Source organism: Cetorhinus maximus, chromosome 12 (assembly GCF_964194155.1).
Source record: "Cetorhinus maximus chromosome 12, sCetMax3.hap1.1, whole genome shotgun sequence".
NCBI lineage: Eukaryota > Metazoa > Chordata > Chondrichthyes > Lamniformes > Cetorhinidae > Cetorhinus > Cetorhinus maximus.
Window position 1 is genome coordinate 113,108,498 of NC_135890.1, and position 26,499 is coordinate 113,134,996.

Below are 26,499 nucleotides of genomic sequence, written 5' to 3' on the forward strand. Positions count from 1 at the left end.
TTCACGCAGTGAGTGGTTAGGGTTTGGAATGCACTGCCTGAGAGTGTGATGGAGCAGGTTCAATTGAAACATTCAGAAGGGAATTAGACTGTTATCTGAAACGGAAGAATGTGCAATTCTATGGGGAGAATAGCACTAGGTGAATTGCTCATTCGGAGAACTGGTGCAGGGACGATGGGCTGAATGGCCTCTTTTTGTGCTGTGCCAGTTCTGTGATTCTGTACTTGTGAGAGTATCTTTCAATTCACAACTTTTTTTGAAAGCCTCTAAAATGTTGCCCAAACGTGACTCTCTTATTTTTTATTATTATTGACATACGAGTAACAAATCTGGACTCTTCAGCTACTGTTATTGCGGTTTTGTCCAAATTTGAAAAATGTCTATTCTGGTTATTACGGTCGGCGATCCTTGCTTTGGGACGTCCGGAGGTGGTGGACTGGAACGGCAAGTGGGTGCATTCCTTCAGGTGGCGCTATTGGGGGAGGCCGGGAGAGAGAATCGCGCGTTCCCCGACCGGGACCCGCCCCCCCCCCCCCCAGTCCCACCACAACGCGCTTGCGCAGATGAAGGCGCTGCCGGGAGTTGTAGTCTTGGCCACCGCCGCCGGTCCGATTTACGGCCTCAGGAGGCGGCGGCGGTGGCGACGGCGGCGAGCGGGGGAATCTTAACGGGTCGCGAAGTGTCAGGGTCACGTCCGGAGCTGGGGATGGGAAGGGAAGAGAAGGGAAAGCTCGAGGTAAAGCGGAGACAGGACGGAGGGGAAGTTGCGATGAGAGGCGGCGCGAGAATGGGGGGGCGGGGCGTGACGTGGCGGGCGGCGCGGTGACGTCACCCCGACTGTCTGGCCGGCTGGAGGAAGCTGCAGATTAATGAATCTGCTCGGTGGCAGCATCGTTCAGGTGGGCACTGACTCTCTGCAATGGCTAGGGAAAGTGGGCATGTAAATGCAATCATCAGCTTTGTTTGGCATCATGCTGAGGCATTGGCACAATTGCATTTGCAGCCAGGCAGCGACTGAGCTTTCACGTGTGTGTGTGTGTATATAAAAATATATATACACATATAAATCCCACTGTATATATTTCTCTCTCCTACCCTTCCCAGCCACTGCTGCTGGGTTTATGTCACGTTAATGCAGGGTCAAGAAGAGACTGCAAGCTCAGGCCTGTCACTGTATCACTCTGATCGGTCACCTCACCTGCAAAAAAAGGGGGAGGGGGAGGTTGATGAGCAGTAGATGGTCGTTTTGTACTTTAAACTCTGTGATGTGTCTATATATATATATATGTATATATAAAATGTGTGTGTGTCACAGGTGGTTTTTCTGTCAGCGCTGGTTGTGCAGCAGATTAGACTGCAAATGCGAGACTTGGTACTGGTGCAGGTGCAATGCACATGCAATGCTGATAGCAGACGAGCTGTATCACGATCCGTGGTGCTGACTTGCCATCTGAATAAGTGGTCATCTGGGGGGGTGGGGGGTGGTGTGGAAATTAGATGCTAGCCACTTGATTATTTCAAATTAATAATGGTTTTGCAACAGGGTTTGGTTCACCCGTAGTGACTGATGCGTTTTGCTGTACCACTACGGAGAGGTTTCGAGATGTCAATAATAAACATGAGCGTGATGATGATGATTAGCACATTTAAAAATCTACCTGTATGTACTAGCTCGTATTTACGAAAGATGCACGCTCTGGCTGTCAGACTGATTTCTTGAAAATTGGGCTCGTAATTGGAGGAAAATTCCTGGGGTTCCTGCTCCTGATTTTTATGTAATGATCCACGAAGAGCATTGATCTTGGTTGTAATGTAAGTGCTTGCCCCCATCCCCACCCACTGCCCACATTCCAATAATCTGCCAATATTTGTTGTTTAGGCTTCTAGATGAAGAATGGGCCTCAAGAGCAAGGTCCCAAAGGACTATCAGTGCCTGTGAAAGCATACATAGTATGAATCCATTGTCTTTGCCGGGGAAGGGGGTGAAGAAAGGGAACGGGACAAAATTGGTGCAAGAATCTATCAGTGTTGCATAGTATTTTTTAAACTTGATAACTGTTTCAGTGGAATTTGGTTCTAATCTGCCTAGAGTGAGTTGAATGTATTTTCACTCTTCATGGCTTGTTGGGAATGGACCCTCACAGCAATTGCATGCAAAATTGCCAGCCTTGATTGTAGGGATGTAAGATTAGCTGCTTCGGGAAATGAAAACATCACACTGGTACAGTATATGGTGCTTGTTTGAGAGCTTTCATGTAGATCTAACAAACACTGTATCTAACTTTGTGCACTAGATGCATGTAGTAGGTCAAAAGAGAGAAGAGCATTACTTTTATGTTACTTTGCTGTCACTTTAATTGAAGATTGTGGGTGCAAGTCCTACCCCAAGACTTGAGCACTAAATCCAGGCTGACATTCCATTTCACTGTTGAGGGAGTGCTACACTGTTGAAAGTGCTATTTTTGGACGAGACGTTAAACGGAGACCCCTTCTGCCTTCTCCAGCGAACCTATACGATCTCAAAGCACTATTTCAAAGAGCAGGGGAGTTTTCCCCTGGGGTGTCCTGTTCAATATTTATCCCTCAATCAACATCACAGAAACAGATTAGCTGGTCATTATCACATTGCTGTTTGTGGGAGCTTGCTGTCCACAAATTGGCTGCTGCTTTCCTTTCATTACAACAGTGACTGCACTTTGAAAGTTTGAAAGCATTTCATTGGCTGTAAAGTGCTTTAGGACATCCTGTGGTCATGAAAGGTGCTATGCAAATACAAATCTTTCATTTCTCTCCCTCCTGAAGGCATTGTTATGGTCCATTTTTATGGTTGTCAGTTACCCTCTGGCATCTAGCCATTCTTCATGTGCGAGTATTCATTGAGAATGTCACCAAGCTTTACTTCACCATCACAGCTGAGCCCAATCCTGTCCTCGTCTGCCATTTTCCCTTGCATTTTCAGTTGGAATTACTGTACCCTGGCTGTTTTTTCCCCTTGCTTAATCCAGCACTACTCTACCAGTTATACCCCAACACTGTCCCAGTATAGACCAGCTAACACTGCATCCACTGAGGAGTAAAGCTAGGATGTTCCTGATGTGTAGGGTCCACATGTGATCATCAAAGCTGGAAAAAGGTAGGAAAGAAGAGATAAGTTAGAAAGTAAAAGTCATGCGCTACCAGAAAGGATTCACAAGAATGGTCCAGGGATGAGGAACTTAATTTATGAAGATAGATTAGAGAAATTGAGACTGTTTTCCTTGGAGAAGAGAAGGCTGAGAGGAGATTTGATAGAGGTATTCAAAATCATGAGGTGCCTGGACAGAGTAGATAGGGAGAAACCATTTTCACTCATGAAAGGATCGAGAACAAGAGGGCACAGGTTTAAAGTAATTGGCAGAAGAAGCAAAAGCGTTATGAGGAAAACTTTTTCACGCAGCGAGTGGTTAAGGCCTGGAATGCCCTGCCCGATAGTGTGGTTGAGGTAGGTTCAATTGAAACATTCAAAAGGGAATGCGACTGTTATCCAAAAAGGAAGAATGTGCAGGTTTACAGAGAAGGTGGTGGATTGCTTATTTGGATAGCCACTGCAGACATGATCAAATGGCTTCCTTCTCAACTGTAACAGTTCTGAGATTCTGTGAAGTTTGGGATTGGAAAAACTATGCGCTGTAGCAGGATGTGCTAAAGACGCTTGAGAGGAATTCACAGTTTTGAGCCTCAGGGAAACAATGACTTAAGAGTTGGAGACAAGTGCACCATCAGCCCTTAACAGAACACAATTGGAAATGTGTTTTTTGTTCTGTTTTCACTCCTTCATTTCCCAGCATTTATTAAAATAACAAGTGTGACCAAGTCTGAACTTCCCTATTGGCTTTATTTTCTCCTTTTCTATTTTACTTTCTGGGTTAGAGCTGAGCCTTTGCCTCCTTTACTAACCAAGTTGTCAACTGTGGCTCGGTGGGTGGTACTCTTGTCTTTCAGTCAGATGATTGCAGGGCCAAGTCCCACTCCAGAGACTCAAGTACAAAATTTAAGCTGACACTCCAGTGCAGTGCTAAGGGAGTGCTGCATTGTTAGAAGCGCTGCCTTTCAGATTAGATATTAAATCGACATTAAATGAGATGTAAATGATCCCATGACACAATTTTGAAGAAGAACAGGAGCGTTCTTGCCGGTGTCCTGGCCAATAGTTATTCCTCAACTATTGGTCATAATCTCACTGCTGTTTATTGTGCATTGTTCAAATTGTAAAGAGATTTGAGCTGTCCTAAGGTCATGAAAGACACCGTTTAAATGCTTGTCTCTTTATTTCATGATTGAGACCTTGCCACGTGGGGAGTTGTGTGTGCAATCTTTCACAAAGCTACTGTGCTAATGATCCTTTCTTGAAACACACATTTTCCATTGTTCCCTGTAATTCTCTTGATTTACAGCAGCAATCCTGACGCAGAATTATGATTCTGAGGCTAAAGTAAACAGCCCATCTGTAGTGGATTATGTAATCCTGTTTACTGAATTTGCAGTTAAAGCCTATTCTACTTGAAATCTAATTTTAAAATCTCCATTACAAAAGAGTATTACTTTTGCAAATAGTACAAAATGTATGTATGTTTGAGCATCAACAGGGATGCTCATAATTCGGAGGCTTAATCAAAATATGTTTGTATTCTCAGCATCTGAACCCCTGATGCTCTGTGGCCTTCACTCTAGCCTTCTCTGATCTTGTATGAGCAGTTATTGACCAGTCAGCGTTCTGTGCCTTGCAGAGTTTAAAGCTGAAGAATCTTTTGTTTTTTTGACCTTCACAGGCTGTGCACTGCTCACATAGCTACAGGATGCTGCATGACAAATCCAAACAGCACAACCTCCACATCCAATAGTAGTATGACAATTTTAATTTATGTCTTTTTCATGCAAGCAGGCAGTGTTATGGTCTTCTAAGTGTCGTCCAATTGTTAGATAGTGTGTTAAGAGGGCTTTCATGGTATTTGAGTTTTATTAGCAATTGTCAAAACACTATCTTTCGAAGAGCAGAAGTAAGATGAGTGCTCTGCTCATTTTTTTGTGGAAGTCCAATGTCCAATTCAGTCTTGGGAATCAAGTTCCCAAATTGGCCTTTTCTGATATCTGTGCATTAACAATTTCTTGTCAGGTCGTCTCCACTGCTGGTCTGTGTGCTTGTTATGTGTGTCTGTGTTGTGTCAAAAACCGAAAATGCTGGAACCTTTAGCGGGTCAGTCAGTATCTGTGGAGAGAACAGATGAGTTAATGTCTTAGGTGACAGGAGCAGATGAAATTTCAGATAATCAGTTTTTTAAAAAATAGCAAAAGGAAGGCGGAGTGAGTGGCATGTACAACCCGTGCACACAAATACACATACAAATGTGAGTTTTGTATATTTTTTTTAAAAGTCATTTTCAGTAATTTGAAATGAGCTTACTCAAAGGCGGTGAATTGACAGCATGGTTTAAGAGTTGTTTTATGATAAATCCACTTTCAGCTATATTAATCAAACTCTGCCACATTACCACTCTTAAATGTATCTAGGAATTTTTTTGAAGCAAATTTTTTTGTTTAAATTACAGTTTAAGACACTGCCCAATTGTGCTAGCTTGTGGCAGGTTTTCAGTTTGACGCTATGCAAATGGATTTCAGCAGAAATTTGAGGGCTGGGGCATGGAGAGAGACACTTTTCAAAACAGGTGCAATTTTGGGCACAGATTGTGCCAGAATTGCCAATTGTGCCTAAACCAGAACCTCTGGCCCTATGATTTGAAATCCAGTCAGAGATTAAATTGGATGGTGATCTGCATAACTCTGTACAACACTTCCTTGTGCATTTACTCATTAAATTACTCTTTTCTATATAGCCTTAACATTTCTTCTTTACTAAGTAGGATAGGTTGCTCAGCTTGGCACTAAGTTTATTCAAGAAAGCATCTGCTTTGATCGGCAGCCTCCGTCAAATTAGCTTGTTTCAGCTGGGGTGGAAGTGGGATGATGGTAATCAGCAATTGCCCTCAGGAGTCCTGGGCCAAGAAGGTGCAAATTAGCCAGCATTCTCTCTACTGATTGATTCCACTGTCCCCTGTTGGAAGTGCCCTTGTTTGCTTGACTCTAATAATAACAATTTGCATTTATTTATTATAAAACCTGTGTCGTAAAACATCCCAAAGCACTTCACAAGAGCGTTATCAGAAAAATTTGACACAGCCAGATAAAGAGATATTAGGACTAGGTGACCAGGATTTGGACAAAGGAGTAGTTTTTAAGGAGGATTTTAAAGGGAGGAGAGAGAGAGAAAGATAGAGAGGTTTCGAGAGGGAATTCCAAAGCTTATGGCGCAGGCAGTTCAAGGCACAGCCACCAATGGCGGAGCAAAGAAAGTCATGGCTACTCCAAAATTCACTTCCTGGACTAACATATAGGAGTTGAGTGGCCATGGGGTCCTCCCAGTTGTGCTCTGTAACTTCAGCAGAAAACCAGAGAATGGTCATTTTCTCTGGAGTTTTCTTGAATTTTTCACCAAAGTTAAAGTGAATTGCTGGGAGAACCCCACTTGCAAATTCACCCTGACAAATAGTGGCCATTGATTTCAGTCACAGTAGTCAATGCCTGTAGTGCTGTTGACCCATTGAATGTTCCAACATTTTCTGTTTTTGACAGAGTGCGTCTGATGGTTAGTTAATACATTCACGAGTAGAAAGGAGAAAATTGTCAATGTAAATCAATACAGTCAAACTGATCCTTGTTTTCCAAAACCAAATAACAGCCAATTATGAATAGTATGTGGAGAGATACTTAGTCAGATAGGGTCTTTTATAATACAGACTTGGTCTTTTGATAAACATGTCACTCTAGTGAGCTTCCTTTTTCAAATCTTGTTTCAATGCTGGTTCCCCTGTGAGATGGCAGGAAATGGGAAATGCATGTTTATGCTGGCCATGATGCCTTGAATAGCTTGCCTGCATGAGCAGTGCGTCTTGTTGTCACCACTGAAGTACTGTGCCGCGCCGCAAGCTTGCCAGCCTGATTAAGCCACCACATCCCAGTACAAATTCTGGTATACTACAATAGAGAACCAAACAGCATAGAAGGTGACCATTTGGCCTATTGTGCCTGTGCCGGCCCACTGACAGATCTATCAATTAGTCTTGCTCTTTCCCTGTGGTTGTACATCTTTAATTAGGGATCTACTTCCTTTTTGAAAGTTACCATTGAACCTGCTTCTACCACCCTTTCAGGCAGTGCATTCCACCCTTTCAGGCCGTGCATTCCAGATCATCATAACTCGATGAGTAATGAAAATTCTCCTGGGGTTTTCTGTCAGTTATTTTAAATCTGTGTGCTCTGGTTCCTGCTAGTGAAAACAGTTTCTCCTCATGTACTCATAATTTTGAACACCTCTATTAAATCTCACCTTAATCTTTTCTGTTCTAAGGAAAACAATTCTCTAGTCTGTCTGGATGACTGAAACCGTATGGCAGCAGTGTACATGGGGGAGGCCGATGGCTGTGTGATAGGAACCGGCGACCAAAGAGCATTATAAGAGCACTGTAATGCACTGGTGTTTATCTGTATCATCTAGTCAGTGAGGTGACCTCTTAATGGGAATGTCTGTAAAACTGCATCCATGGTACAGGAAACCAGTAGTTTTGTAAACATTCCGACTTGCATGTGCAATGTTACCCATGTTTCCCAATTTAAATAGGACAGGGCATGTTGGGGTGTGAAAGGGCATCTTCTCTCATTTCTTCATGCCCTTTTAAGGTGTTTAGAGGGCCGGCACAGGCACAACATTTTTACATAAATTCTGCAATACGGAGAGAGGGCTTGTCAGTGTTTGTACTCATTTGAGCCTCCTCCAGTTCAATTGTCACTTCCCACCTTGCCCATCACTCTCTAATCCCTTGCCCCTCATATATTCATCAAGCCTGTCCTTGAATGCATCAGTGCTGTCTGCATCATTTACTACATTTGGCTGTCGGTTATAAATCCTCCTGCAAGATTCACTGCAAAAACTCACCAAGGCTCCTTAGGCAGCACCTTCCAAACCCACAACCACTACCATCTCGAAGGACAAGGGCAGTAGACACATGGGAACACCACCACCTGGAAGTTCCCCTGAAAGCCACTCACCATCTTGATTTGGAAATATATCGCTGTTCCTTCGCTGTCACTGGGTCAAAGTCCTGGAACTCCCTCCCTAACAGCACTGTGGGTATACCTACACCACAGGGACTGCAGTGGTTCAAGAAGGCAACTCACCACCACCTTCTAAAGGACAATTAGGGATGGGCAATAAACGCTGGCCTAGTCAGCGAAGCCCATGTCCCATAAATTAATTTTTAAAAATTGACTTGTTAATGGCTATCTTGCACATGTGCCCTCTTGTTCTGGACTCTTACACATTTGGTATCAGTTTCTTTAAATCCAACCTAATACCTTAATTTTAAAAACCTCTTGTCATGTGTCCACTTTGTCTTCTGTCTTTCAGAGAAAAGAATCACAGCCTTCTGGATCTTTCCTGATTTTTATCCCACTGGTGTTATGCCTTGTGTATGTACCTATATGTCTGCGTGTGCTGTTGAAATGGCGCTTACACAGGCATATATCTGAAAAGTAACTTTTTAAAAATTGAGTCCATTGCTTGTAGCTACTTATGATTCACGGAGCTCATCCTTAGACTAATAGTCTTTCAAACTGTTCTCTAGTGTATAATGGGGATAATTTAAGTTGACAGTTTTTAGCTGGATTTTCAGAACACTAACTGCATCTGATAATTGTTGACCTGCCTACTAGTTTAGCCAGCCCTGCTTCCTCCCTAATTCTTTATCTTCAAGGTTTTATAAGGGTGTTGAATTGTTATAAAATGCTGCTTCCCAATTAGATTTTTATTTTGTTGGAATGTTGTGTAATTTATTGCATAGCTCTCCATTTTTAAAAATTATTCTTGCCTTTATCAGAAGTGCACAAACAGAAGGTTGACTTAAAACACTGTTAAAATATTTTTTTAAATGTATGTAATATTCCTTTAAATCCAGTTTATTATGGAACTAATTGTGTGTATGTATGTGTCTGTCTCTATGCTCTTATTTGTAGGAACCTGGAGCTTTTAGTGATGCTGATTTATAACCAGATGCTCTATAAAACAACAATCTAAATCGAGGCTCACTGGTTTCTCTTCTATGCAGCAGGAAGATCGTGGTAATGTGTATGTTCTGTGAGACGTGCAGACAGACTAAATGTTTCCTGGCTGCTGACAGGGTGCTCGGGAGCCAAAATGCCATCCTTGCCTGTCGATTAGACCGTGGCTGCTATTTTCCATTAAAAAAATTACTAACACTGCATGGTGTGGGTGCCTGTGCGAAAGCCGAGGACTGACTGCGTTGCCTTGTTACACCGATCTAACCGGAACCTTGGAAACATGTTCATAGAGTGGTTCACAGACTGGGACCTGACACTGGACCAAATGAAAGGCTTGGTTCTGGCGAGCCTACAGGCACTGAGAGAGTGCGACGTAACCGCAGTGACCACATTTGCCTGCATCCTGGCACTTTTTGTGTGGTACTGTTACCACGTAGGTAGTGAGCAGCCTCGGAGCTACGCACCAGTGAATGCCATGATGCAGAGTGCCGATGTAAATGGTCTGCAAAACGATTACATGTACTGCCAGTCTGCCGATTGCGTGAGGTGCACCCATAATGAGGGACGCAATCAGAAACTTTATCACAATTTGCAGGAGTATGCCAAGCACTATTCGTGGTCAGGAATGGGACGGATCCATAAAGGCATTCGGGAGCAGAGCCGGTATTTGAACAACAGGCCGTCCATTCAGAAACCAGAAGTTTTCTTCCTGCCTGACTTGCCGACAACTCCTTATTTTGCGCGCGATGCCCAGAAGCATGACGTAGAGCTGCTGGAACGGAACTACCAAGCCATCCTGGCCGAGTTTGAAATGATCTTCAAGGTGTTCTCAAACTGCAGCCTTCCGCAGGGCTGGAAGGTTAACAGCACCCCCAGAGGCGATTGGTTCACCTTCTATCTGGTTAACCAGGGCATCTGCGTTCCCAGTAACTGCAGAAGGTGCCCCCGGACGTACTGGTTGCTAGGCAGTCTTCGCACTTTCATCAGTAACAATGTCTTTGGGAATGCCTGTTTCTCCGTAATGAGCCCAGAAACACACATTACTGAACACTATGGCCCCACCAATGTTCGGATCCGCTGCCATTTAGGTTCGTGAGTATTCCTTAACTTTTTACTGGCCATAATAAGTTGTGCTCTGTGTGTGCCATGAAGGTATTGCTTGGTGTGTCTTACAGTGTCTTTAAATGTTTTTTTTTTCGCAGTTAAGCAGGCACTCCTGGACCTTGTATGGGATTTCATGACAATGATCCAGTCTTAGACTCAGATAACAAGTTGCACTAGGCAGCCATTGTTTGAGTAATGTATTACAAGCTCCTAGACTCCCGTTAGATTGCACTATTGCTGTTTTTATTCCTAATTTTTTTAAACATTTGTTTTCAGGTGAGCAAGTGTAGGTATTTTGTCATTTCAGGCATCAACTCACTTCCAGGTGTCTATTCCTCCCAACCCCCAACCTCAATAACAGAATTATATGTAGAAATTGCCACAAAGAAACAGGGTGTTTGGCCTGACCAGCCCATGAAAGTGTTTTCTTCCATAAAAGTAGTAGTCCTAATCCCATATTCACACCTATTTCCCATTATCCCTTTACCCAATTTCTTCAACAGCCTTTCTAACCTATTCTTCAACATTTCTACCTGGTAATGCACTCTGCGGCCTCATAAACCTCTTTGTAAATAAGAAAAGAAAACATTTTCCGGATGCTCTCGCCTATCTTGATCTTATATCCATGTCCCTCAACCACTGGAAGTACTCTGTTCCAACCTACTCTTTTGCAGAATGAGGGAAAGAGGGATAAAGGGCTCTGGAAACAGGCAGATAAACATGATTACGATTGTTTGCTTGCATAGAGTTTGGACATCAAAACAGACTGGACGGGATAAAATGTCCTGTTTCTGTGTTGTAACATCTATGTGTTTCTGTGTAAATACCTTCATGAAGAGCATTCCCTGCTCCCTGCTATTTGCCATTTTCTAAATCACATTCCCTGCCCAGGTGAGATTATCAGTTAGTATTTAAAGTGTCATTAGTTTACCAATATTTTTGCTTATAGTTTCTATGCTGCAGCCACATAGTGGTGTTTCCACAAAGTGACTTGGCAGAGATTTGGAACTTGTGGGGGTAAGCAAGGTTATAATGAAAAAGTCTGCAATTCTATGATGCCTTGTCACACCACAGCACCCTAAGCACTTTGTCAATACTGTGTTTATGTGGGCTCCTTATGTAGCTCACTGCTTCTGAGAAGTACATTGGGGCATTTATTTATGTTAAAAGTGCTATATAAATATAAGCTGTCATTGGAATTGAGGATTGTGACTATTTTGCATGAATGATGTTCCAATGACATAAATGAGCAGCTCATTTTTTTTTGGTGGCATCAGTTGAGTGGGGAATGTTGGCTGGGAGAATTCCCCTTTTATTCTCCTGTGTCAGCCATGGCTCAGTTGGTAGCACTCTCTCATGAATCAAAAGGTTATAGGTTCAAGCCCACTCAAAAATCGAAACTAACATTTCTGGGCGGTACTGAGGGAACACTGTGCTGTCGGAGGAGACATTAAACCTGCCAGCCCTTTACATGATTGATCCCATGACACTATTTCAAAAAAGACCAGAGATGCTCTGTCTCAGTGCCCTGGCCAATATTTATCATTCAATCAACATCACTAACAGCTTAAAACAATTGTCTGCCCATTATCACATTGCTGTTTATGGGAGCTTGCTGTGTGCAAATTGGTTCCCACATTTCCTATATCTGAACAATGACTACACATCAAAATTACTTTGTTGCTTGTGAAGTGCTTTGGAACATTCTGAGGTTAAGAAACCTGCTTATATAGATGTCAGTCTTTCTTTCTTTGAATAAAGCGATGAATACTTTTAATACTCAGAGCAGTTGGAACGTAGTTTCGTTAAGGCCTTGTGATGTACCTCGTGGTGGCCACATATAAAAGTGTTATAAAAATACTTGTATGTAAATGTAAGTTCTTTCTTTGGAAGATGTCAGTCAGGATTTCCCATGCAATTGTTGTATGGTCGCACCACACTGTTGAATTAATGGATCTGATGTAATTGTCACTGTATTGAGTGACACTCCAGAAGTTGATTACCAGTGAGTAGCACCATCAGTGCCATCATTCCACAGAGAATGGTAGGTGAGAGTGATTACAATATCTCATTAAGTGATTGCAATGTCACCATGAAGCCATGGGAGCTGATTTCGAGAGCTTTATCATAGCAACATTAGGTTGAGATTAATGTCGTTGATATTTTGATAAGTATTCTGTAGGTGTTTTGAACGCTCACTGGGTAAATGCATTGTGTAGTACACTATTGTATCAAACAGACCAGAAAGTTTCTGTGTTATCTTGAGGCTGGAGAAAAGTCATCCAAGATTCTCACAGGAAAAGGCATGTCAGATGTGGACAGGGGTTGGGTTTGGTGGTGATAGGGTTGAAAAGCCTGCGAGCACTCTGTCGAGCTTCATGCATGAAGAATGCTCACCTCAGTGAAGTGTCAAAAGTTAGTTCCTGTCCCACGAGTAAGCACCTGAGATAGAGAGGAAAATATATTATCGAAACAAAATGTTACTTGCTTTTCAGTGTTAAAGTTTTTTGGCACCAATCCTATCAACATTGCAGTGAGGCAGGAGAGCACTGCAGTTGGTCCTGGTGAAAATGTTCCTCATGTAATGAGCCTGCAGCAGTAGCCAATTTCCTGCCTCCTACACGAAGAGCTGCCTTTGGAGAATGCATTTTGCAGTGGCAGCAGCTCTCCTCATTCGTACAAACTGGATTTCTCTCCTATTGACACCTCCAGGAACCAGTGCCTGCGGCCAGCCCTCGCTGCGCCCTGCCCTCGCTGTACCCTGCCCTCGCTGCACCCAGCCCTCGCTGCGCCCTGCCCTCGCTGCGCCCTGCCCTCACTGCGCCCAGCCCTCGCTGCGCCCAGCCCTCGCTGCGCCCTGCCCTCGCTGCGCCCTGCCCTCGCTGCACCCTGCCCTCGCTGCACCCTGCCCTCACTGTACCCTGCCCTCGCTGTACCCTGCCATCGCCTCACCAGGTTTCTCAGAAAATAAAAGCAGCCCCTGTATATGTGTCCGTCTCTATTTACACCATCCCACCCACCGCCTTCCTTTCTCCTCCCCAGCTCTATCTTCCCCCGTCTCTCTCCCCCCTGTCTCTCTCCCACCCCCTCTGTCTCTCTCCCACCCCCTCTGTCTCTCTCCCACCCCCTCTGTCTCTCTCCCACCCCCTCTGTCTCTCTCCCACCCCCTCTGTCTCTCTCCCACCCCCTCTGTCTCTCTCCCACCCCCTCTGTCTCTCTCCCACCCCCTCTGTCTCTCTCCCACCCCCTCTGTCTCTCTCCCACCCCCACTGTCTCTCTCCCACCCCCTCTGTCTCTCTCCCACCCCCTCTGTCTCTCTCCCACCCCCTCTGTCTCTCTCCCACCCCCTCTGTCTCTCTCCCACCCCCTCTGTCTCTCTCCCACCCCCTCTGTCTCTCTCCCACCCCCTCTGTCTCTCTCCCACCCCCTCTGTCTCTCTCCCACCCCCTCTGTCTCTCTCCCACCCCCTCTGTCTCTCTCCCACCCCCTCTGTCTCTCTCCCACCCCCTCTATCTCTCTCCCACCCCCTCTGTCTCTCTCCCACCCCCTCTGTCTCTCTCCCACCCCCTCTGTCTCTCTCTCTCCCACCCCCTCTGTCTCTCTCTCTCCCACCCCCTCTGTCTCTCTCTCTCCCACCCCCTCTGTCTCTCTCTCCCACCCCCTCTGTCTCTCTCTCCCACCCCCTCTGTCTCTCTCCCACCCCCTCTGTCTCTCCCTCACTCTCTGTCTCCTCTACCCCCCACCTCCACCCCCCCCACCCTCACTCTCACCCACATACGGACATACAAATTAGGAGCAGGAGTAGGCCACTCGCCCCCTCAAGCCTGCTCCATCAGTCAATAAGATCATGGCTGATCTGAATGTAACCCCAACCCCACATTCCAGCCTAACCCCAATGAGCTTTCACCCCCTTGTTAATCAAGAATCTATCAAGCTCTGCCTCAAAAATATTCAAAGACTCTGCTTCCACCGCCTTTTGAGGAAGAGAGTTCCAAAGACTCATGACCCTCTGAGAGAAAAAATTTCTCCTCATCTGTTTTAAATGAACAGCCCCTTATTTTTAAACAGTGACCCCAGTTCTAGATTCTCCCACAAGTGGGAATATCCTCTCCACATCCACCCTGTCAAGACCCCTCAGGATCTTAAAGGATTCAATTAAGTCACCTCTTACTCTTCTAAATTCCAGTGGACACAAGCCTAACCTGTCCAGCCTTTCCTCATAAGACAATCCGTCCATTCCTGGTATTAATCTAGTAAACGTTCTCTGAATTGCTTCTAACGCATTTACATCTTTCTTTAAATAAGGAGACCGGTACTGTACACAATACTCCAGATGTGGTCTCACCAGTGCCCTGTACAACTGAAGCATAACCTCCCTGCTTTGTAATCAATTCCCCTCACAATAAATGATAACATCCTATTAGCTTTCCTGATTACCTGCCTTACCTGCATACTTTGGTAATTCATGCACTAGGACACCCAGATCCCTCTGAGTCTCAGAGCTCTGCAATCCCTCACCATTTAGATAATAAACTTCTTTTTTTATACTTCCTGCCAAATGAAAGATTTCACATTTTCCCACAATGTACTCCATTTGCCAGATCTTTGCCCACTCACTTACCTTATCTATGTCACTTTGTAGCCTCCTTATGTCCACTTCGCAATTTACTTTCCTACCCATCTTTGTGTCGTCAGCAACTTTTGGAACCATTCCTTCGGTCCCTTCATCCAAGTAATTTATATAAATTTTTAAAAGTTGAGGCCCCAGCACTGATCTCTGTGGCACACCACTCGTCACATCCTGCCAACCAGAAAAAGACCCATTTATGCCAACTCTCTGCTTCCTGTTAGCTCGCCAATCTTCTATCCATGCCAATATGTTACCCCTTTCACCATGAGTTTTTATTTTCCACAATAACTTCTGATGTGGCACTTTATCAAATGCCTTTGGAAATCTAAGTACAGCACATCCACCGGTTTCCCTTTATGTAAAATGATGCGTGGTGATGTCAGGCGAGCATTCCGACATCACTGCACGCCATCACGATATTTCGTTGGGCGGGCGCGCAATGATATCTGCTGCGCGCCTGCCATTAATTAACGGGCCACTTAAGGCCCTTGACTCACTAATCAACGCCGATTTTTCAGCGCCCGTGCAATCTTCGGGTTGGTGCACAGGCACAACGGGCAGGCGGGTTGGACACATTTGTATAAACCTCATCCACGGGCAGGATAAGAGGGCTCACTGGGATCGTGAGTGTGCTCTCTCAAGCATTGATTTTTCAAAGATTTTGAAACTTGCCTGTGTGATCTGCAATACTTCAAAACGCATACCAGCTGCTTTGTCTGGACTCTTAACCCTCAGGTCAGCACTCTGCAGTGAGGAATCTTTTTTGGGCCTGCAGGTTTCTGGAAGCCTTCCCATAGCCTGGGAATGGGAGCTGAACTGTCCACTGGAGGCACATCCTCTGAGGAGGGAGGGCTAGAAGGGGGAGGAGGCCAGGAGTGCACATTCCGCCTCCGGGGAGCCACCTTTGGGAGGACAGGCGCAGGCACAGGGGGCACAGGGCCAAGAAGTAGACCAAGGCGGAAGGGGCCGCAGAAGACGCCACTATCCTGCTGCCAGGGTATACAGGCGGCGAAGCAACTACCTCAACATGTCTGAGGTGCATTGCTGAAGGAGGCTCCGGCTCTCAAGGGAGACAATCAACAGTATCTGTCAGATGATTGGGCCTGAGATCCCCGCACGGTATATCCTTCCATAGCAAGGAGGCGCAAGTACGTAGAGCGCAGGGGACAGCAGATGGTTCGTTGCCACGCCACCTTGAAACTCCCCTCCTAGCATGTCATCACCCTGACTTTGACACGTCCTTGAGTTCCAGCACTGCGCCTAGGTGCAGCCCCTCCAGGTTGCCCCCAAAACAGTCATGTGGGTCGCAGTGTACCACATGCTGCGGGCACAGAACCCATCTCTTCACCACCCTCTCAGGCTGACCTCGGCATGGGAAATACCTGCTGGCCCACCCAGCAAAGGACACATACCATCAATGATTCAATGCAGTCACTACACTCAGACTTTTGGTGGGGGGAGGCAGCAGGGGGGAAAGCCGACCTGCTGGCTTAAGTGACCAATGCCAACGTGGCAATCACCCTTCCAGAGCACAACAAGTTGTTGAAGCTTGCAACACTGGATCCAGGTGTGCCACACCACGTCGCAGGAGCTCACCACTTCCGCCACTTCCTCCCAGGCACATTTCGCAATGTGGAGGGGGCTCCTCCTCCTGTCCTAGGGCATCAGGATCTCCCACTGTGCTGCCACCTCGAGGAGGGTAGCAAGGCAGTCATCGGAAAAACAAGGGGCACACTGGCCCTCCCGCCCTACCCTCCGACCTGGCCTGCCCCGATAGCCTACCCTCCGGACTTGCATAACCTCCATTGCTCCTCTGCAGAGCCCTTTGCCCAGCCATTGCGAGCAGCCTTTACAAGGCTGACAGGCCTTCCTTTATACAGGCTGCCGGGTCACCATTGGACCCGGCGGGCTGAGCGCACCTGCTGCTGCCCGTAGCGGGAGTTGTGAAGTATGTTGGGCGGGCCTTAATTAGCCCGCCTGCGTAAAATGGCGGCGCGGACCCGATCGCGAGCAGCGATCGGGTCCGCGCCCGCTCCAGCTCCGTGCCCCCACCATCCAGAAAATTCTGCCCCTAACATTTTCCCTATGACAAATGTTAGGCTAACTGGCCTATAGTCTTCTGCTTCCTGTCTCCCTCCCTTTTTGAATAAAGGAGTCATATTTGCTATTTTCCAATATAATGGAACCTTCCCCGGATCCTCGCCCTCGCTCCCTTCGCCTCGCCTTTGCTCCCCCCACCTCAACCTCGCTCCCTTTGCCTGGCACTTGGTCCCCTACTTCGCCCTTGCCACTTTTCTGTTTGACTTTGTCTCGTGCCGTTTCTGCCTCTTTGTCTCTTTTTTGCACTGTTTGTGCCCTTTTTGCCTGCTGTACTCTGACCATTTGTCCCCCTTTAATCTCAGTGCCTCCCCTCTCCTTTGCCCCCATTGCAGATGATTATTTTTTTTCACTCTTTCACTAGAAAAATCTGGCGGATCGAGGCACTTTCTCCTGAGTCAGGTTTGTGTAGTCGGGAAATTTCCCAACTCTGCGAACCTGACTCGGGAGCGAAAATTCAGGCCTTTAGCCCTCTAATCTTTTGCTCCTCCACTTCTCTTCTCTTTTTTAATAGTGAAAAGTAGCTTAGCCATTCTACAATAAATAACTCATTGGCCATGATTTATTGGCCCGAGTTCAACAACTTGTCACTCGAATAGGTCATGAGGATAAATTCAGAATATTGGTTCCCACAGAAACCATAAATGGGCCTGCGGCTCTGTTAAAGGGGCATGAAGTTTGACCATTAAAAGACATATTATGTTCAATTGTAATGTGCAAAATACTTTCAAGCGTTAGATTATTTATAATTAATATGCATATTTTACAAGCTCAGTGTTTACAGCACAGAGAGTTGTATCTGCTGCAGCGAAGGTTCACCAGACTGATTCCTGGTATGGCAGGATTGTCGTATGAGGAGAGATTGGATTGACTAGGCTTGTATTCACTGGAGTCTAGAAGAATGAGAGGGGAACTTATTGAAATGTATAAAATTCTGACAGGGCTGGACAGGTTGGATGCTGGGATGAAGTTTCCTCTGGCTGTGGGGGTCCAGAACAAGGGGTCACAGTCTCAGGGTAAGGGGTAGGCAATTTAGGACAGAGATGAGGAGAAGCTTCTTCAAACCTATGGAATTCTCTACCACAGAAGACTGTGGGGGCCAAGTCACTGAATATATTTAAGAAGTAAATAGATAGATTTCTAGACTCTAAAGGCGTCGAGGGGCATGGGGGATAGAACGTGAGTATGGCATTGAGATAAAGGATCAGCCATAATCATATTAAATGGTAGAGCAGGCGTGAAGAGTTGGATCACCTACTCCTGCTCCCATTTTCTGTTTCTATGTTTACCTCGCTATTTCCAGTACACTCTTCAGGCCACCCACAACAATGCATGTGCTTGAAGCTTTTATGTTTTTTTAATACAACGACACAGCCTGTGTTTTACATAAGAGCAAGAATAGGCAATTCAGTTAGATCATGGCTGATCTGTATTTAACTCCATCTGAGTGTTAGTCCTCTCTCTCTAGAGAGCCTGGGGAATTAAAAATGGAAAATAAGGAAACGATGGATTAATTGAACAGACGTTCTGCATTTGTCTTCACTGTAGAGGATGCAAATAACATCCCAGAAATAATTGTGAATCGGGGGTAAAAGGGAGGGAAGAACTTAAAACAATTACAGTCACCAGGGAAAGGGTACTAAGAAAACAATTAGAACTAGAAGTTGACAAGTACCCAGGTCCTGATGGACTTTATCCTGGAGCCTTAAAAGAAGTAGCTGCTGAGATAGTAGATGCAATGGTTTTAAGTTTCCAAAATTCCCTAGATTCTGGAAATGTCCTATCGGATTGGAAAATAATGAATGTGACTTCTCTATTCAAGAAAGGAGGGAGACAGAATGCAAGAAACTACAGGTCAGGGAAATTGCTGGAATCTATTATTAAGGTTATAGCAGGGCACTTAGAAAATCCCAATGCAATCAGGTAGAGTCAACATGGTTTTGTGAAAGGGAAATTATGTTTGACTAATTTATTGGAGTTCTTTGAGGAAGTAACAAGCTGGATAAAGGAGAGACTGGATGTGCTATACTTAGATTTCCAGAACGCATTTGAAAAGGTGCCATATCAAAGGTTACTACACAAAATAAGCGCTCATGGTGTAGGAGTAACATATTAGTACGTATAGAGGATTGGTTATCTAACAGGAAACAGTAGACATAAATGGCACATTTTCTAGTTGGCAGGATGTGATGAGTGGGATCAGTGCTGGAGCCTAAACTATTTACAATTTATATCAATGAAGAGACCAAATGTATGGTTGCTAAATTTGCTGATAACACAAAGATTGGTAGGAATGTAAGTTGTGAAGAGGACATGAGTCTGCAAAGGGATATAGATAGGGTTAAGTGAGTGGGCAAAAATTTGGCAGATGGAGTGAAATGTGTGAAAATGGGAACTTGTCCACTTTGACAGGAAGAATAGAAAAGCAGCAAATTATTTATATGGAGGGAGAGATTGCAGAACTCTGAAGTACAGAAGGAGCTGGGTGTCCTGGTATATGAATAACAAAGTTAGTATGCAGGTACAGCAAATTATTAGAAAAGCAAATAAAATATGGTTGTTTATTGAAAGGGGATTGAAATGTAAAAGTAGTGATTTTTTGCTGCAGTTGTACAGGGTTTTGGTGAAACTATATCTAGAGTACTGTGTACCGTTTTGGTCTCTTTATTTTAGAAAGGATATAAATACATTAGAAGCAGTTCAGAGAAGGTTCACTTGACTGATACCTGGGATCTAGGGAGTTTTTTTTATTCATTCACGGGAAGTGGGCTTCGCTGGCTAGGCAAGCGTCTATTGCCCATCCCTAGTTGCCCTTGAGAAGATGGTGGTGAGCTGCTTTCTTGAACCGCTGCAGTCCATGTGGTGTAGATACATGTCCAGCTCCTTCAGCGTTGTGGGAGCTGCATTCATGGAGAGTATTCCATCACAATCCTGACTTGTGCCTTGTAGATGGTGGACAGGCTTTGAGGAGTCAGGAGGTGAGTTACTCATCGCGCGATTCCTAGCCTCTGACCTGCTTTTGTAGCCACAGTATTTATATGGTTAGTCCAGTTCAGTTTCTGGTCAATGGTAACCCCCCAGGATGTTGATGGTGGGGAATTCCGTGGTGGTAATGCCATTGAACATCAAGGGGCGATGGTTGGATTCCCTGTTGTTGAAGATGGTCATTGCCAGACACTTGTGTGGCACAAATGTTACTTGCCACTTGTCAGCCCAAGCCTGGATATTGTCCGGGTCTTGCTGCATTTGGACATGGACTGCTTCAGTATCTGAGGAGTCGTGAATGGTGCTGAACATTGAGCAATTATCAGCAAACATCCCCACTTCTGACCTTATGATGGAAGGAAGGTCATTGATGAAGCAGCTGAAGATGGTTGGGCCTAGGGCACTACCCTGAGGAGCTCCAACAGTAATGTTCTGGAGCTGAGATGATTGACCTCCAACAACCGCAACCATCTTCCTTCGTGCTAGGTATGACTCCAACCAGCAGAGAGTTTTCCCCCTGATTCCCATTGATTCCAGTTTTGCTGGGGCTCCTTGATGCCACACTCAGTCAAATGCTGCCTTGAGTTATGTTATGAGGAAAGGTTGGACAGGCTGGGCCTGTATCCATTGGAGTTTAGAAGAATCTCTCCACATAACTGAAGTCTCTCATCCTTGTAAATTCTTTGTAAATCTTTACTGCAACCTCTCTGAAATCTTTACATCCTTCTTAAGTGCGGTGCCCAGAATTGGACACAACACTCCAGTTTAAACCAAACCTAATGGTTCATCTTGACTTCCTTGTTTTTGTACTCAATGCCTCTATTTATAAAGCCAGCATCCCATATGCCTTATTAACCACTTACTTAACCTGCCCAGTTGCTGCAGTGCGTCTTGTTTCCAATGCACACTGCTGCCACTGTGGTGGTGGAGGACGTGAATGTTTAGATTGGTGGGTGCAGTGCCAATCAAGCAGGCTGCTTGCCCTAGATGACATTGAGCCAACACATGTACAACTAAAAAGGGGAGTTGCTTGACTAATCTTGCGTACACTTGGGTAGATTGCAGTCCACAATTTTGCCAGTTAATATCTACTTCTGACAAGAATGAGAATAGACAAGATGAAGGTAGTATGTGAATTTTGTAATTGTAACTTAAACATTTTCTCAAGCTTGAATTAATTCTTGACATCTACTTTTCTGATGTGGTGAACTTTTAAATGTGGTTTATGAAAGTTCTCTTGATGGATTAATGGTTTAAAGTGCTACCCAAAGCAGAACTAAACCTTAGGGAGTATTCGTCCCGGGGTCGATTCCCTACTTGTGCTGAGTTAGTGGATCTCAACTGGGGTTATAGTTGGCGATTGCTACCCTAGAGAACAGTGGGAAAGAATCAGCCTGGACTCCTGTCCCTTATTTCTGCTGTTGAATCCTGCACCTGATTGCTGTCCATTTTAGGGGAGGCAGTGGCATTGTGGTGTTGTCACTGGACTCATATTATTTGTCATTTATATAAACGACATAGATGACTATGTGGGAGGTAGGATTAGTAAGTTTGCCGATGACACAAAGATTGACCAGGTGGTTAACAGTGAGGTTGAGTGTCTTGGGCTACAGGAAGATATAGACAGGATGGTCAAATGGACAGATAAGTGGCAGATGGAATTTAACCCTGAAAAGTGTGAGGTGATACACTTTGGAAGGAGTAACTTGACAAGGAAGTGTTCAATGAACGGCATGACACTAGGAAGCTCTGAGGAACAAAGGGACCTTGGCGTGTGTGTCCATAGATCTCTGAAGGCGGGGGGGCATGTTAGTGGGGTGGTGAAAAAAGCATATGGGACACTTGCCTTTATCAATCGAGGCATAGATTACAAATGTAGAGAGGTCATGTTGGAGTTGTATAGAACCTTGGTGAGGCCACAGCTGGAGTAGTGTGTGCAGTTCTGGTCGCCACATTATAGGATGTGATTGCACTGGAGGGGCTGCAGAGGAGATTCACCAGGATGTTGCCTGGGATGAAACATTTAAGTTATGAAGAGAGATTGGATAGGCTTGGTTTGTTGTCGTTGGAGCAGAGAAGACTGAGAGGCGACCTGATCGAGGTGTACAAGATTATGAGGGGCATGGACAGGGTGGATAGGGAGCAGCTGTTCCCCTTAGTTGAAGGGTCAGTCACAAGGGGACATAAGTTCAAAGTGAGGGGCAGGAGGCTTAGGGGGGATGTGAGGAAAAACCTTTTTACCCAGAGGGTGGTGACAGTCTAGAATGCGCTGCCTGGGAGGATGGTAGAGGCGGGTTGCCTCACATCCTTTAAAAAGTACCCGGATGAGCAATTGGCACGTCATAACATTCAAAGCTATGAACCAAGTGCTGGTAAATGGGATTAGGTAGGTCAGGTGCTTCTCACGTGTCGGCGCAGACTCGATGGGCCAAAGGGCCTCTTCTGCACTGTTTGATTCTGTGATATTCCAGAGACCCAGGGTAATGCTCTGGGAACCTGGGTTCGAATCCCACCACAGCAGATGGTGAAATTTGAATTCAATCTGGAATCAAAAGTCTGTTGATGATGACCACAAAACCATTGTCGATTGTTGTAAAAACCCATCTGGTTCACTAATGCCCTTTAGAGAAGGAAACCTGCCATCCTTACCTGGTCTAGCCTACATGTGACTCCACACCCACAGCCACATGGTTGGCTCTTAAATGCCCTTTGAACAAGGACAATTAGGGATGGGCAATAAATGCCAGCCTAGCCATCAACACCCACATCCCATGAACGAATATTAAAAAATTGCTGGAAATTGTATGTGTTGGGGAATTGGGTGAGAAGATTAGGTTTGTTTGGGTGCCTTTCAGAGTGGAACAGCCTCCTGACAGTCATCAGTGTTTAGGCTCACCCATGAAAATAGACTTTGTACAGGGAGGGAAGTACGGGGAGGGGAAGGGTTGGAGGGCAGACTGCCACCATCTGTTGACCTGTACCCGTACAGGAGAAAATGGAGAAAATTTGGCAAAAAGAGTCTTTAAAACTTTAAAGGAATATTTCAGGATAAGATGCTAAACTGTAATTAGTCTTAAAAACAAAAAGCTAAAAGCTACTGCGGATGCGGTCTTGACTTTTCATAACAAAATTATTTCAATATATCCTTTTCTTCCTTTCCTGAAGGTAGTGATTTTTTCTGGGGTTTGATCCCATGCTGCCCACTAGCACTTGTTTTCTTCATTCGGTGTATAATTGTACCATTCAAGGTGAAACATGTCAAGTGCTGAGAAATGGAATACCTTCTTTTCTTTTGCACGATGTCCACACCAAGCATTCCAGGCTAAGTACAGCAGGAGTTAAATGCAAAATAAACATGATTTACATCTACCCAATAGAATGCCCTTAACCACAATCTCAGAGAATCTTCTGCAGCATCATTGTGACTTTTTAAATTCCCACCCACCTTCCTTGCAGCTTGTGTGTGTCCACGTGCATGTGCTGGACCATTTCTGCTTTGTTGCTGACGGTTTTGTATTATGCTTACATGCTTACAAAGTCATGCACTTCTCTCCTATCCTCAGCACTGACTGATACTTTTGTACAGATCTACAGGCACTTTCTTGCGACTTAGGAAGATAGAACAGGAGACCGTTCAGCCACTCGAGCCTGTTCTGCCATTCAGTTAGATCATGATTGATCTGCACCTCAACTCCATTTTCCTGCCTTTGTTCCGTATATCTTGATAGCCTTAACTAACAAACATCTCTCGATCTTGGTATGAAAATTTCGACTGACTCAGCATCAGCAGCATTTTAGGAGAGGGTTCCAGATTCCACAGTCATATCTTTGTTCAAGAAAGGAGAAAAGAATAAACCGGGTAGCTTTAGGCCAGTTAATCTAATGTCAGAAGGAATGATAAATGCAAAGTGATGCATAGCTTTGTGCAAATGACCACTTTTCACATGTGAGCCTGAGCAGTGAGTGTTGACAGGCATTACAACTGAGGCAATTCTTTCCTCAGCTGATACCCACATGTGCATTTTCTGTTGGATAGCTATCAAAGATGAAAATGCCTCCTCCCCTGCCCACCCCTGGCACCAGCCATAGGAACATTAAGCCCAGTTGGAGTGCTATAAACTGCTGGCCTGGGAAACATGACTAACTCACTATAAGCCTATCATGAAACCTGGGATCTTCCTAGTCTGAGAGGCACGATACCCCTTGATCCTCCAGACCACTGAGGAAGTTCCTTCTGTTCTCAGATTGAATTATTATTTTATCACCATTATTTCAAGGGAGATATGCTTAAGTCCTGGAAAAGATTCTTCTAAACAAAAATTTCTACTGTAATAACATTTTCAACTTGTCTACAGTAACCAGCAGTTTAATCTTACTGCCACGAGGCAAATTGCTGCAATGTGACTGTTACAATCTCGGCTTGAATATTTTTCGTGACATTTTCTTTGTGAATCTTTCAGTAAAGTGAGGGGTTGTTTGTACTGCAAAATTAAACAGTTTCTATTTACAGTGGCAAAAGCAAAACAAAAATTCACAAGAATGGTTTCAGGGATGAGGAACTTCAGTTGTGAAGATATTTGGAGAAGTAAGGATTGTTTTCCTTGGAGAAAAGAAGGCTGAGAGGAGATTTGATGGAGGTGTTCAAAGTCATGAGGGAGCCAGGACAGAGTAGATAGGGCAAAACTGCTCGCACTCATGAAAGGATCAGGAATGGGAGGGCATTTAAAGTAATTGGCAAAAGTGGCAAAAGCAATATGAGAAAAAATCTTCCGTGCAGCGAGTAGTTAGGGTCTGGAATGCAGTGCCTGAGAGTGGTGGAGGCAGGTTCAAGCGAAGCATTCGCAAGGGAATTAGGTTGTTATCTGGAATGGAAAAATGTGCAGGGTTACCGGGAGAAGCTGGGAGAATGGGACTAAGTTAATTGCTTATTGGGAGAACCAGTGCAGACACGATGGGCCAAATGGCCTCCTTCTGCGCTGTAACAATTCTGTGATTCTGAGATTTGACTCCTAGGCCTGAATTTTTCAGTCAACGGGTCAGCGGGAGCAGTCACAGAGCTGACTGCCGCCCGCAATCAACTCCAAGCCACCATTTTGTGCAGGCGGGCCAATTAAGGCCCACCCAGCATAAGATGCGAGCGGTAGCACTACCTGTGCGAGTGGGGGGAGGAGGGAGAGTCGGGGCCAGCACTCTTTCACTATGCACGCGAAAGAGCGCTTCAATCTCCCTGAGGCACAGGGCTTGAAATAAATAAAATAAGGCAGGATTTGGCCAAGGTAGACTAGGAACAGCTGCTTGTGGGGAAATCTACAAAGGAGCAGTGGAGGGCGTTCAAAAAGGAAATGGGGAAGCTACAGGCTCAAGATGTTCCCTCTAGGGTGATGGGAAGGAGTAACAAGACCAGAGAACCATGGATGACCAGAGATATTCAGGATACGATGAGAAGGAAAAGGGAGGCATTTAGCAGGTACAAGGGAAGCAAATCAGCAGAGGCATTAGCGGAGTACAGAAAGTGCAGGGTGGAGCTTAAGAAAGCAATTCAGAGAGCAAAGAGGGGATATGAGAAAGCTCTGGCTGGTAAAAGTAGGGAAAATCCCAAGATATTCTATAAGTATATCAATGGGAAGAGGATAACCAGGGAAAGAATATGGCCCATTAGGACCAAGGGGGCAATCTATGGGTGGAGCCAGAGGACATCATTAGAGTGTTGAACGAATGCTTCACATCCGTCTTCGCCCAAGAGAATGAGGATGAAGGTATCGAACTCAGGGAGAGAGACTGCGAGGTTCTTGAACAAATTTATATAGGGAGTGACAAGGTATTGGAGGTGTTGGCAGGCTTGAAAGTGGACAAATCTCCAGGTCCGGATGATTTGCGTCCCAGACTGCTGACGGAAGCAAGGGAGGAGATCGCAGGTGCTCTGATCCAAATTTTTAATTCCTCTCTGGCCATGAGGGAGGTGCCAGAGGGACTGGAGAACAGTTAATGTGGTTCTGCTATTTAAGAAGGGTTGTAGAGATAAACCAGGGAACTGCAGACCAGTGAGTCTCATGTCAGTGGTAGGGAAACTATTGGAGAAAATTCTGAAGGAGAGAATCTATCTCCACTTGGAGAGGCAAGGTTTGATCGGGGATTGTCAGCATGGCTTTGTCAGAGGGAGGTCACGCCTAACAAATTTGATTCAATTTTTTGAGGAGGTGACCAGGTGTGTAGATTAACATAGTGCAGTTGATGTAGTTTATATGGATTTCAGCAAAGCCTTTGACAAGGTCCCACATGGGAGACTTATAAAGAAGGCAAATGCACATGGGATACAGGGTAATTTGATAAGGTGGATGAAGTTGGCTTAGTTGTAGGAGACAGAGGGTGATGACAAAAGGATGCTTTAGTGACTGGAAGCCAGTGTCCAGTGGCGCACCACAGGAATCTGTGCTGGGTCCCCTATTATTCATCATTTATATAAACGACATAGATGACTATGTGGGGGGTAGGATTAGTAAGTTTGAGGATGACACAAAGATTGGCCGGGTGGTTAA

General features: G+C 45.0%; 1 protein-coding gene across 3 annotated transcripts in view; it reads left to right on the top strand.

The window, feature by feature from the left end:
- The first annotated feature begins 827 nt into the window (after positions 1-827).
- The window catches only part of asphd2 (aspartate beta-hydroxylase domain containing 2), a 32,521-nt gene continuing 6,849 nt past the window's right edge, over positions 828-26,499 (top strand). The window contains exons 1-3 of one of the 3 annotated variants that reach the window (XM_078554451.1): positions 850-899; positions 8,498-8,559; positions 9,103-10,235. In XM_078554451.1, coding sequence (XP_078410577.1) covers positions 9,350-10,235 — 886 coding nt within the window. In that variant the 5' untranslated portion in view covers positions 850-899; positions 8,498-8,559; positions 9,103-9,349. Of the gene's footprint in view, positions 900-8,497; positions 8,623-9,102; positions 10,236-26,499 lie in introns of those variants that run through there. The other 2 variants (XM_078554449.1, XM_078554450.1) reach the window with 2 other exon arrangements.